A 14,592-nucleotide genomic window follows, 5' to 3' on the forward strand; every position below is an offset into this window, starting at 1 on the left:
TTGCGAAGTCAGAAAAAAGAACTTCTTGAGAGCTCTTTTTAAAGTCGTCTTACTGAGTTCGCTAGGTGGCTTATTCAACATCTTGAGAACTTCTTAAGGGGATACGCTACCGGACCTCTTTCTCACACTCATAAAAATAAACGGGACTATCTTTGTTGCACTCGTCGAGTAAATAAGAATTTTAAAACAATTTTTCTCGGAGACGAATTAGAATTTTTAAAAATACGAAATTTCTAGCCCTCTGTTAAGGTTTTAAAAAACGCTAAAGACTCTCTATTTTAGGTTTCTAGTGTTTGTCCGTAAATTAAATTAAATTGAAAATCGGTTACCGTTATCCCTTAAAGCCTTCTTTAAGATTTTGATAAGACGTCCAAATCATAAATAGGAACTCATTCAGAACTCATCGAGACGTCATTTTGCTATCTGGGTACCAATGTATGGGCCCTTTAAGCTCTGCAAAGCTAAAAGAGCGCATGAATTTTTTTTTCATCGCCAATTGATTAGTAAACATTTTCTACGCTTGAAAATCAAACATAGATTTCCCAAAGCTAAAAGGGCGTATGTCTTTAACTGTGCGCCCTTTTAGCTTTAGGAATTTGAAAATTTTGTGACCTAAAGCTAAGAAGGCCTAGAAATTTTTTTTCTAAGGAATTTATTAAAAAGCTTAGCCTAAGTCTAAAAATGAAAAAAATGATGCAGTCAAGAAGGTGTGTTCTAACTAATACGTTCTTTTAATATCAAAATTAAATATATGTTTAGAAAAATCACAAAATACGCGTGATTGTATTAATATTTTTTATTATGGAATTGGTTATTAGAGTTTATAAAATTATTTCGAAATTCTTATACTAAATTGAAAAAAAAAAATTGCTGAAATATGTAGCCGGTTCATTAAGGTACGATTCCCATACCCTCCTTCTCCATATCTGTATTTTTTTTTTTTTCAAATTATTCTGATTTATGACGGATCTATAGTCCAAAACAATAATTAAAGAAAAAATCAGTAAATTTTTTTTTTATAATCGTTATGAAAATTTCTATTTAATTAAAAATTTGATATTTTCATTTCTTTTTTTTTTTTAATAAATTTTGAGAAAAAAAAGTGTAGGAAACTGTTTTTTTTATCTAACTTGTCTTGTGAAACTATTTTTCAGTATTTTGTATTAAAACTCGAATTTTTTTTATGCGCCCTTTTAGCTTTAGGCACTACTTTTCCAAAAGCTAAAGGGCGTATGTCTTGGGATACGCCCTTTTAGCTTAAGGATGCCCAAATTTTTTCTCTACAGATCTTTGCGTTTCGAAAAATTTTAAAACTAATGGCAAAAAAAATTTTTTATGCGCTCATTTAGCATGGATCCCTACTAACTTGTAGCAATGCGCCCTTTTATCTTTTGGCACGCGAATATCAATCCGCGGTAATACCCAACTTACCCTAATTTTTTTTTTAACAAAATAAATATTTTTTGTGGTACCCGAAGAACAAAAAATTTTCACCTAAAACGAACCACCATACTACATATTTAATATAAATATAAATTTCGTTCCACAATAAAGTTTCCCGCCAATTTTTGAATTTCCCGCTACTGGTATTTAACTGGCGCGCTTTTATACAGCAAACGAATTTCTTCAACTTTAATTTTAACCAAAATGTGAGTGCGTGTTCGACTCTACATAAATTTAACTGATTCATCTTTCCTGCCTTTACATGTATTTGTATCAAGTTGACAATAGTTCGTGTAATAAAAAAAATAAAAATAATTACCACGTTTACTTTGGTACAATAAGATACAGTTTGTTGAAAATACACGTATACAATGATTATTGAACTAAATTATCTTCAAGGCAATTAATAAAAGCCGGTATTGACTATCTATTTAATCATCAATATTTTATTTATTATTTATACCTTCGATACAATAATCGAATTTTTTTTTTATATTAATATTCACTGTAATTCATATATATATTAGTCAAAATGATTCAGGGACTGTTTGATGATATCAAACGCATGAACAAGCGTCAGGTATTTTTTTTATTTTCAAATGTTATTATTTTTTATTTTCCGTATGGAAAATTTTTTTTTTGAAAATTTACAAAATAAAATTTTTTCTTTAGTTTCTTTATCAAGTACTGAGCTTTGGTATGATAGTGTCGTCTGCTTTGATGATATGGAAAGGTCTTATGGTTGTTACTGGCAGTGAGAGTCCAATTGTCGTTGTTTTGAGGTAATTATTTATTATTCATAGACAAATTTATGGTAATTAAAATTTTTATTAATTATTTCAAGTATTTATTGACTGAGGGTTAAGATTATGGAGTATGGGGAAAAAATGTGAATAAAAAAATAAAAACGAAGGAGATGAAAAAGGGAATTTTCTTGGTGGGAGATGATTTTAGTGGAAAATGATTAGCACTATTGAGTTTGTGAGAAAATTTCCGTGAGTTTGAGTACCCACATCGATATGTTTAGAAAAATTCGATTGATAGCCTGATTGATTAATTAATTAATGCTGTTAATTAATCTAGAGGTCTTTGATTTAATATAGTGATGTGGGTAATCATTTTATAGGGAATTTTGAAGGCTAGAAAAGTAATACTTTTATTTTCATTTTTTTTTTCTTGGTAAAGAAATTTTGAAAGTGATATATTTTTGAAAAATTTCTTTTTGGAAAAACTGATGGTAGAGTTTTATACAGGATATAATTTTATGAAGTTTGAGTACCCACATCGATATGTTTAGAAGAAGTACATTGATGTCGTGATCGATTAATCGATTAATGCTGTCAATTAATCTAGAGGCATTTGATGTAATCTAGTGATGTGGGTAATCATTTTAGAGGGAATTTTGAAAGCTAGAAAAGTAGTACTTCGATTTTCAGTTTATTTTTTTTTGTGGTAAAAAACTTTGAAAGTGGTCCATTTTTGAAAATATGTTTTTGGAAAAATTTATGGTACAGTTTTATTCAGGAGATGATTTTATGAAGTTTGAGTACCCACATCAACATACTTTGAGCACAGTAAAATTTCAAGCTGTCATATATTTATATACATATTAGTTTTTTTTTTTAATATAATATTGAGCAGTGGGTCGTGTCAGATTATTTGCGATGTAATTACGAGTAGAATGAGTACCCACATCGATATATTTTGAAAAAAAATATTTACATTGTATGACATATATAATTGATTAATAAATATATCCGATAATGAACACCTGCTTGAAATATATCGTTGTGGGTACTCATTTTACACAGAATTTAATCAGCAATTCAAATTTCTAAATTATGATTTTCCCAAAAATTTTCTCTTAAAACAAAAACAACAAAAACTTTTTTCTCTCTGACTATATGCCAAAATTTTTAAATTTAAAACAAAAAATAAATAAAGAATCAATTAAAATTTACAGTGGTAGTATGGAACCAGCATTTCATCGCGGAGACTTGTTATTTTTAACGAATTATCAAGAAGAGCCAGTACGTGTTGGTGAAATCGTTGTGTTCAAAGTTGAAGGACGTGATATACCTATTGTACATCGTGTCTTAAAATTACATGAAAAGTATTTGTTATTTTTATTTATTATCTAATCTCTTACATAAAAAAAATTAATTAATTAATTAATTAATCAATTGAATTTTTTTTTTCTTTAGGAACGACAAAAATTCAACAGTTAAATTTTTAACAAAAGGTGACAATAATTCTGTCGATGATCGAGGATTGTATGCACCAGGACAATTATGGCTTACGCACAAAGATGTTGTAGGACGTGCACGTGGATTTTTACCATACGTTGGAATGGTTACTATTTATATGAATGAATATCCTAAATTAAAATACGCAGTTTTATTGGGTCTGGGTCTTTATGTTTTGGTACATCGAGAATAATTTATTTTTTATTTTTTAAGTAGGATACAAATTTTTTTTTTCTTCTTAATTAATTAATTAATTTTTGCATTAAAAAAAAAGACTTTTTCATCGATTGTAAATCATTAAAGAAATTAAATAAAAAATTTATTATTTTGTTTTTTTACTTGTTTATTATCTTAAAAAATATATACATATATAAATTTACTATTTGTATGATAAAAATAATTAAATGATAAATAATTAGAATTAGAATTATTATTATTAGTGTTGACGAATTTTAAATTTAATCCATGTATCGGTTGGCTGGACAATGAGACCTGGGTACTTGTCATCAAGTGAAGTTGGCTGTCCGCTGATTAACTCGAAATTTAAATTTTGGACAAGAGTTGCAAATAATTCAAATATTATAAAACGGGCAAATGTTTCACCTGCACATACTCGACGACCTACGATAAGATTTTAATTCATTATTTATTATATTTATATTGAAATTAAAAAAAAAAGTTTGAATTCTGGGTTTTTTATTTAAAATTCAAATTTAAGGAGAAATGCTTGGGCTTATGAAAAAAATGATAAGGACCTTTTTTGTAAAGAATTAAATTTTAAACAAAATTATCCTACATCATGTTTATCATATCTTCGATAGTTGAACTAGAATTTGAATTTAAAAAATAAAGGAATTTTTTTTAACTGCGACCTTATCTATATAGAGCTCTAGCTCTTTAACTATTGAATTTGTGTAAAGAGTTACAAGAACCTTTTTTGTAGAGAATTAAATTTTGGACAAAATTGATGGAAAGTGTTTTTATCATATCTCTGACGGTTTGATTCAAATTTTGATTCAAACTTTATTTTGAAAATGGGCAAGTGAAAATTTTGATAAAAAGAAAATTGATTCTCTTTATCGAGCTCTAGCTCTTAAACTATTGGGTTTATGTAAAAATTTATAAGAACATTTTTTGTACAAAATTGAATTTTAAACAAAATTATATCTATTCATTTTTATCATATCTTCAATAGTTGAGCCAGAATTTGAATTTAAAAAATAAATAATTTTTTTTTTTAAATGCTTCCTTATCTATATAGAGCTCTAGCTTTCAAACTATTGAATTTATGTAAAAAGTGAAAAACACCTTTTCTGTAGAGAATTAAATTTCTTACAAAATCATAATCAGTCATTTTTTTCGTATCTCTAATAGTTTAATCACAATTAACTATTTTTAATTACCTAATCCAAAAGGTAGCGTTAAATCCTTAACGATTTTATTATCATCTGTCAAAAATCTTTCCGGACGAAAATTATCCGGGTCGCCCCAGAAATCGGGATCATTATGCATCGCTGATAAATTTGTTAATACTAATGTCTCTTTAGGTATCGTATAATTAAATAAATTTGTTGTTTCTACACAACGATGGCCAACACTTAGCGGCGTTATTGTTTCTAATCTCATAACTTCGCGTATCGTCGCTTCTGTGAAAGGTAAACTGCAAAAAATGCCGGGAAATTTTTTTGTTAATTTTCAAAAACAAAAAAAAATTAATAACTTAAATGTTAACTAAAAAAAATCAATTACTTTTTACGATCGTCCAAAGTCGGCAAACGTTCACAGCCGATTACATCATCGATCTCTTCTTGGATGCGTTTAATAATTTTCGGGTGATGGATCATATATTTTATACAATTAGTAACAACTGCGGGTACTGCTGATAAGGCGGGAAACATAAAATCGATACAGATCGATATTAATTGCTGAGTCGAATACATATTGACGTCAATGTCATCGATCTTTTCATCATTTGAATTTTGGGAATTTTTATTTTGATGAATTTTTTTCATTTCGCGTAAATAAGTCGGTATAAATGCATCCTGTGTTTCGTCATACAGTTTTTCGTCATCCAATTGATCGATGTAGGCCTGAAAAATTCGGTGTTTATTTTTGGAAAATTTAAATCATCGGATTATAGTGATGTGGGTATATATTCGACGGGGAATTTGAAGATTTGGAATTATATAGGGGTCGTAAGGTTGGAAATATATGATGAGAAAGTATAAGTTAAAAAAATTTCAATTTTTGTGGGCTGAAAGTAGAAAATATCATTTTTTGTAACAAACAAAATTTCGTGGAGGGAAATTTGTAGTTGAATGTTGAAGAGCGGTAAATTTCCGTTAAAATGAGTACCAACAACCTTATATTTTAAAATTATTAATTTTTTTCCGAAATTGAAAAAGTTAAATTTTGAAAATTCAACAACGGGGTGTGGGTACTCATTCGACGGGGAATTTGGAGATTTGGAATTTTATCGAGGTTGTAAGGTTGAAAATTGATGATAAGAAGGTGAAAGTTGAAAAAATATCGATTTTCGTATGTCGAAAGTAGAAACTGTCATTTTTTGAGGTGAAAAAATGATGTAGAGAAAAAACTGGAACTGTATATTGAAGTGCGGTAAATTTCCGTTGAAATGAATACCAACAACCCTATATTTCAACGTTGTTAATTTTTTTCAAAAATTGAGGTAAAATTTTGGAAAATTAAAAGTGAGGTGTGGGTACTCATTTGACGTGGAATTTAAAGTTAAACACTAATCGTTGCATCAAAATATTTTTACGGCTTTTTAATTTTAATAAAATAAGGAAAATCGTGATTTTTAAGTAAAAAAGATCTCAAAATTTATTTCGGAGATGTCGGAAATTACCACGACTTTCATAAAGAGCAATAAATTTCCTCTGTAATGAGTACCGACAACGCTATATTTTGATGAACAAGTAAAAAAATTTATAAACTTTGTACCTGGACAAAATCAATCAAAGTTTGATTACCACCGATAAATCCAGTGTATCCAAATAAATTACCAAAATATTTTAACCAAGGCGTCAATGCAATAGCACCACCGGAAGTGTCTCCACTTTTTTGAAAAGTTCTTGCGCCTTTACATAGTTCTCGTAGTGATTCGTGTTCCTCACCACTTTCTGTTCGCGGGAATCGTTTGTTTGCCATAACTGCCCAAATAAAATTAGCGCAAACCGGCGATAAGATATCGGGAAAATTAATACGATCTTTATCAACTACTTTCTATAAAAACAAAAAAACATCAAAATTTCAATTACAAAAAACCCTGGAGTAATTAATTATTTTCTGCTGACCTTTTCGTATTTACTAATTGGACCATTTTTAATTGTATCTAGTAATATATTTAATTCTTCAGCTAATTCACTTTCTAATTGTTCATGTCGCCGTCCAAATCCAAAATTTCTTAAATTATGCAATGCAAATCTACGTTGTTGTTGCCAATCATAGTCATCGTTAAAAAATAATCCTAGTAACACCACATATAACTTTTTTTTTTTACTGACTCTCAAATGTATTTTCGAAAAAAAAAGAATCTTTGTAATCTATTGATTTTTCAATTCTGAGTTGATTGAGTACCCATATGAGAGACTTCAAAATTCGTCAAAAAAATCAATTTTCACAATTTTATATTTCGAAATTTTTTTTCGAGTCCAAATATATTGATGTGAGTATTCATTCCAAAGGAAATTCAAAATTCTACAAGATCTGATAAAAATTTTTTGAATTCCAAAATTTTTACAAAATAAAAATTTGAAAAAAATAATGAATCTTTTCAAAATTTGATTATTGTTATTATATATATAAATCAATGAGTATCAATTTGACAAACACGAAAAAATTATATTCTCGGCAAAATTTTGGAAATTACAAATTTTAAATAAAAGCAAATTTTGAAAATTTTGAAATCAAAACCTATTGTGTGGGTACTCATTCTACGCAGAATCACATACTAAGCAAGATTCTGGGGTCAATTGGTTAATAAAATCATGTTTGTTCCCAAAATTCGAAAATTTCATGTGCGTAAGTTTAAAAAAATTACCTAATTTTTTTCCAAAAGAACGAGCACGGAATATTGGATTATTACTCAATCTTCCATCAAATTCTTTTCGTGACAACACTTCTCTAACACTCTTATAATCGTTAACAATAACCGTATATACGTCACCAAAATAACAACTTATTATTTTTGATTTATATTTTTTCATATAATAATCAACAGTTTTATGGGGATAACTATAATTACCCCACAGTAACAACCAATAGGAACCCCATATTGGCAGCCGTATAATTCCTTAAAGAAAAAAAATAATAATAATCAAAATAAATTTTAAAAATAAAAATTATTACCTGGTGGTGAATTCTTTGGTTTATTCGTTAAATAATTCCATATATAATAAATACATAATATAATAACAATTGCCGTAAGTACAACAGTCATTTTTACTCTTTGTTAAGACTTCACTTTTCCTACTGATAAATTATATCGGATTTACCCAATGATTTTATACAAGAAAAAAATAAATACGTAAAAACGTTTAATTAAAAAATTGAGATATTGTTATCGACATATATATATATTTATATATTATACATATTATGAGAATGGCCGCAATATAATATAATTAATTATCATATCAATAAAAAAAAAATTAATTTTATAAATAACAATTATAATTATTAATGTTATCGCTACTGACAATAAAAATAATAATAATATATATTTATATACAATATTTTGTGATTAAAATTACCCATATTTTATTGGTGCGTGATAAATATTTTTACGTCATCCAGCACTCAATTTCCCGTGCAATGAGTACCCACATGCCTATATTTGAATAAGTTTTTTTTTTTTAAATTATTAATTTTTATTTTGAATGAAAATTTTGGAGTTTTAAATATAGGCATGTGGGTACTCATTCTACAGGAAATCGTCTGCTGTACAAGTTGACAATATTTATTTTCGTAAATATATGTACGCTACTCAATCAATATCATAAATTATCTTTTCTTGCAGCTGTCCTAGGGGTGAATTTTTTTTTTTTAATTACTGTCATTATACTAATAACCCCTATGTTATTATGTTACGTATATAATTTATTCATATTTTAAAATCAATAGTCTGAGTAACTTTATTTTTTTTTAAGGGTAATTTGGACCTCCCCCTCTTCCTATTTCCAAAACGATGATTTTAAAATTTATTTTTTTTAATTTGCATACTGCCTATTTCACCCCGATGTTTTTTTTAACGATAATTTGGAAAATTTTTTTATACTATACCTCAGGGTTCTTAGCAATAATGTACTTGATAAATATTATATAGATTTTGTATATTATTAGTCTCAATGATTTTAAAATCACATTTATTAGAATGAGATTAACCCGCGAAATAAAATAAAAAATTAATATATCTTTGGATCAATATCATTTAAATTTTAAATTTCATTATTCAGTTCCCAGAAATTATTCTTACATCAAGTGTCATATTGAATTCAGATCGCGAATTAATTTTATTGTAAACTTTGAAAAAAAAAAATATGAATTTGGAATCTGAAAAAATTTTGCGAGCAGCAAAATTATTAACAACAATAACATTTTTAACACCCATTAAACATATTCATAAAAATGTAATTATCAAATTTATATACACAAAGATTTGGATAATGTTGATTATCAATGAAATAAATATAATATTGTTATCATTTGTTAATGTGTACTATAATATAAATGATATATATGTATTGGTTGAAAAAATAAGTATGTTAACGTTACATATTATTGCATTGTTCAATACTATTTATTGGAAATTTCATGAACATAAACTTCATGTAAGTACAAAAAAAAAGAAAAAGCGGGAATTACTCTGCCCGCATGGAAATATATATAAGTATATTTAGACATTTTTGTAAAAATATAAAGGACATATATGCATACATTTATCTGAAAATTTAGTTGACGTATATTTGTTTTGCGCACATATATGTTATATATGTGACATATATGTTGCATATAATTTTTACATATATATTTTTCCATGCGGGTGGCGGATTCAAATTACGGCAAATTTCCGTAATTTGCGGTATTCGGAAGGCTTACGGTAAATTACAACATTTTACGGTAAACTTAAGGAACTTTACGGCAAAAGTGCAGTATTTTTACTAGAAATGTGCGATGGAAGAATAGTAATTTGCCACCAGCGGTAAAAAGACCGCAAATTACGGTAAATTGCGGCATTTTTACTGTAAATCTGTCGTAGAAATGCCGTATTTTAAAGTGAAATTCCGTAAATTGCGGTAAATTTGCCGTAGCAATATTGTATTTTAAGGTAAATTACGAAAAATTCAGTAATTTACCGTAATTCCGGTCCGCCAGGAATAAAACACAAATTAATTGCAAAAATTACTTGATGACATAAATTTTTAGTATGTAGACTTATAGAGAATCAAAAGCCCTTTCAAATGAGTACCAACAAGCCCTAGTTCTATTAAATATTTTCAAAGATATATATTCAATGAATATTTAAATAAATATGTATATACTATGACTGACTTAAATTACCTATGTCATGTTGCCGCTCGTTTAAAAGGGCATAAAATTTTCTATCAGTTTTGTTACGTCGCACGAATTTTTACCCCCACCTCTGTAACGTAACGTAACGCAAAACGTGACGTTTTTTTTCAATCCCCACTTTTTCTCAATCCTGTCACACATTTCGTAGACGACCCAAAACATAGTAAATATATAAAAAAATCGCTGTTCTAAAAAAAGAATTTTTTTTATTTCAGAAATTACTTGATGACATAAATTATTACGTAAAAAGTTCAAATAAAATTACGAAAAAATTATTCAAAAAATATATAAATCGTTATATAATAACGATTATATTTATCACAATATTTTGTATACCAGCAATTATTTTCTTAATTTCAAGTCCGATTTTTTTGCCTCAATTATTTCCGCTGACGGATATTTATCCATTTAAAATTAAAAAATTTACATATATGTATTATTTTCTTTATTCAACACAAGTTGTTGCTATTTTTCAATTGTCAGTTAACTTCGTTGTGATTTTTAATTCCGTTGTATTGTTTACATATATAGTAACTGAATTTAAATTACTTTCTATTGACATTAAGAAAATAATAAATAGATATAATAATTATGGACAGCTTAATATTTTAATTGAAAAACATATTCAATGTATAGAGTAAGTATTTTATTATCTATTTTTTTAATTAGTTGGGGACAGTAAGAAGGGGATCGTTGCTACAGTAGACGTAGAAGTGGGGCAGTTGCTATGGCAACTGTCAAGAGTGGGGCGCGTTGCTATGGTGGCGGTAGGGAGTGGGGGAACGTTGCTATGGTGGATTAGGAGGTGGGAAGTTGTTGCTATGACTACGGTCAAGAGTGGGGCGTGTTGCTATAGCGACAGTAGAGAGTGGAGGAATGTTGCTAGGGTAGATCAGGAAGTGGGAAGTTGTTGCTATGGCAACTGTCAAGAGTGGGGCGCATTGCTATGGTGACAGTAGGAAGTGGGGGATCGTTGCTATGGTAGATCTGGAGGTGGGAAGTTGTTGCTATGTCTACTTTCGGGAGTGGAGCGCGTTACTATAGCGACGGTAAAGAGAAGGGATTCGTTATTATGGTAGACTAAAGAGATGCTATAGCAGCTGTAAAGATTAGACATAAACAGTAAAATAACTATGTAATAAAAACGAAATTATAAATTGATAAAAAAATATTTTTTATAGATATGCTGAAAATTTGAATTATGTGTTGCGATTTATGATATTGAGAGCATTTATTACGGTCATAATTACTGTTATTTTTGCAGCAATACCCATTTTATTTGTACGTATATTTAAATAATTATCAATATTTTTCTTTTCAAAAGACTGGGGCAGAGTGGGCTAGCTAAAAAATTTGTTATTAAAATTTATTATAAGTTGAAATGGATTTTGAGGTACCTCATTTTGCCCAGTCTACGCAGATAATTAATTAATTTTTTTTGTTGAAAAATTTTCTACTATTTCAGTACAAAAAAATTTTTGAAATGATACGAGGAATTTTCATTGTTGTTACTTCATTACTGTGTGTATTTGCGTTCGTATTACCAGCTGATGATTTGCATAAAATGGTAACTAAAATTTGAAACTATCGGTTTGATATATATTTATTTTGTCAGCACAATAGGTAATAGAAGGATTTGAAAATTTATCTAGAGTACGGAAATATCACAAGCGATTTATGATTCTAATTGGATATGTAGTTCTTTGAAATATAAAAAATCTTTAGTAATTATAATGAATCGCGCGCAGAAACCAAATGTTATAAAAGTTGAAGGTATTATACCTGCGTTGACGTTTAGATTTTACGCATCAGTAAGTGATCATTTTTTTTTTTCAATTAAAAGAGATATAAACACATATATATTAAATAAATTGTCTATTATTTTCAGTTTTTATACCTCACTTTATCATATTTCACAACTCTACGTGCTCTAATTGAAAATCAACAGATCTAATACTGAGTTTTTATAAAAACTGTTCTAGCAACTTATACTCATAACACTCACAAAAAAATTTTCAGTACAAAATAATCACTATATTTTGATAGATGAGTAAATTTCCGTTAGAATGAGTACCCACAACCCCATATTAAAAAAAAAATTTTTCAAGATTTTCAAAAATCGAAATATTGAAAAAAATGAAAATTGTCATGTTGGTACTCATTCGACGCGTAATGACACGACAAACAACGATCACTAAATAAAAATTCATGAAAGTCAATCTATTTCAAATAATATGTAAAGAAATAACTTTTATTTGATCAATAATTACCAGAGGGTTCTTAAAATATAACTAATGGATGAATAATTATAATGACTCACAATTAATTATTTTAATGACACGTTTAGCTTTAATAATATGAGTTTTCAATCTATCATCACCACTAATTACAAAATTTAAATAAATATAATAAACTTTTAATGATTCGTTCATTGCATCTGTTTAAATATTTTATTTTAGTCAGTCATAGAATTTTTTCTGAAAGACATTAAGCATATGGGGATTTGTTATTTTAAAAATTAAATTATAAATATATAAAAATCGATAATAATGAATTTGAAACCTGAATTAATAATAAAAACGGCTTTATTACTAAGAAAAGTAACTTGCATATCACCTTGGACTAAAAACGAAAATATGAAAATAATTCAAAAAATAATATGGTTTCTCTTGGTACTCAATAAATTAAAAATGGTAATTTTGTTATTAATAAGCGCGTATTTTAATAGAGGTGACAAACATTTATTAGTTGAAAAAATAAGCTTGTCATCGTTACATATTGATACATTATTTGATTATATATTTTGGAAAATTAATGAAAATAAATTACATGTAAGTATTTTATTAGTTATATCTGAAATTTACGATGTATGTGACGCAGATTTTTTGTAACATTTTTTAATTGATCGTAAATTTAGAAATTTGTTTTATAAAATTTTGACTTTGCGTTTAAAAAATAATGAGCAGTGAAAAAATAAAATTGAATATGAGGATTTCTAGAAAATTAAAAGCTCTTCAAAATGAGTACCAACAAGCCCTATCTATTTTAAATATTTAAAAAGATATATATTCATATATAATGAATTAATATGTGTATCTTTTGAATTACTTAAATTAAATATGTGATGTTGGTACTCATTTTGAAGGGCTTTCGATTCCCTATTTATTAAACTATATAATAATAATAATTTAACTCAAGTCATCAATGATAGATATATTTATGTATTTTCATAAAAATTCTCATAATAATAATTTTTTAGCATGTAAATTTATAGAGAATTTAAAGCCCTTTGAAACGAGTACCAACGAGCCCTACCTATTTTAAATATTCCAAAAGATATATATTTCATATATATGAATTAATATGTATATCTTTTTAATTATTCAAATTAAATATGTCATGTTGGTAATCGTTTAAAAGGGCTTTTAATTTTCTATCTGTTCCATCATGACAAGCAAACTTTTACCCCCACCCCTGTAACGTAACGCGCGTGACGTTTTTCTAGTCCCCATTTTCTCAATCCTGTCACGATTTCTTCATTCCGTCACATATTTCGTAGACAACCTAAGCTATGATAAATTTATAAAATAAACATTTCTCTAATAACAAAAACTTTTTTTTTCCAACCAGAAACTACTCCAAGATGCGGCGGCTTTCATAAAAAACTCAACATCAAGTAAAAAATTAATATATCAACGATACATTAATCGATATTTTATTTTCATATTAATTCTCTATTCAGGGGCTTCAATAACAATAATAAGCTTTACATTTACTCCGCTATTTTTGCCCCAATCACTACCGGAAGCAGATTACTATCCTTTTTTTACAGTAACTCCTTTTACGATCATATATTGTATCATATATTTTTCACAAATATTAGCGTTACTACAGACACTAACAATTATTACTATCGTTCTCAGTACAGTTATATTATTTTGTTATGTGTTAACAGAATTGGAATTATTGTTTTTTGAATTAAAAAAAATTAATAATAATAATGATCAATTACGCAAGTGTTTAGATAAACACAGACAATGTATAAGGTAAATATAAAAAAAAACTGGGGTAAGTCCAGGCGGTGTAGGTGTTAAAATAACGGTGTAAATACATAGTAAAAAAACGGATTGTCAAAGTGTAAAAAAAAACGTGTGTTAAAATTCTGAGTGTTGAATTTTTAACACTTTTGTGTGTCAATTTAACACAGAATATTTATCGTGTTTGAACTGTCGCAATAGATTGATTTTTTAACACATAAAAATGTTATTTTATACGAAAGTAATTCTTTTTATATGGTACTGTTAAATCA

At 27.5% G+C, this 14,592-nt stretch overlaps 2 protein-coding genes across 2 annotated transcripts; one reads left to right on the forward strand and one right to left on the reverse strand.

Moving 5' to 3' along the window:
* The first annotated feature begins 1,727 nt into the window (after positions 1 to 1,727).
* On the forward strand, positions 1,728 to 4,023 carry LOC130672260 (signal peptidase complex catalytic subunit SEC11A). The gene is made up of 4 exons (XM_057476716.1): positions 1,728 to 2,023; positions 2,116 to 2,225; positions 3,407 to 3,556; positions 3,648 to 4,023. Exons 1-4 carry the CDS (start codon positions 1,976 to 1,978, stop codon positions 3,880 to 3,882), a joined length of 543 nt encoding a protein of 180 aa, XP_057332699.1. The 5' UTR covers positions 1,728 to 1,975; the 3' UTR covers positions 3,883 to 4,023.
* On the reverse strand, positions 4,008 to 8,219 carry LOC130672254 (probable cytochrome P450 304a1). Its single transcript, XM_057476702.1, has 7 exons — positions 8,061 to 8,219; positions 7,753 to 8,004; positions 7,007 to 7,179; positions 6,654 to 6,935; positions 5,439 to 5,779; positions 5,093 to 5,349; positions 4,008 to 4,310 (listed from the first exon to the last, which is right to left on the reverse strand). Exons 1-7 carry the CDS (start codon positions 8,149 to 8,151, stop codon positions 4,126 to 4,128), a joined length of 1,581 nt encoding a protein of 526 aa, XP_057332685.1. The 5' UTR covers positions 8,152 to 8,219; the 3' UTR covers positions 4,008 to 4,125.
* Between the last annotated feature and the right edge of the window lie 6,373 nt (positions 8,220 to 14,592).

The sequence above is a fragment of the Microplitis mediator genome, chromosome 1 (assembly GCF_029852145.1).
Source record: "Microplitis mediator isolate UGA2020A chromosome 1, iyMicMedi2.1, whole genome shotgun sequence".
Lineage (NCBI taxonomy): Eukaryota > Metazoa > Arthropoda > Insecta > Hymenoptera > Braconidae > Microplitis > Microplitis mediator.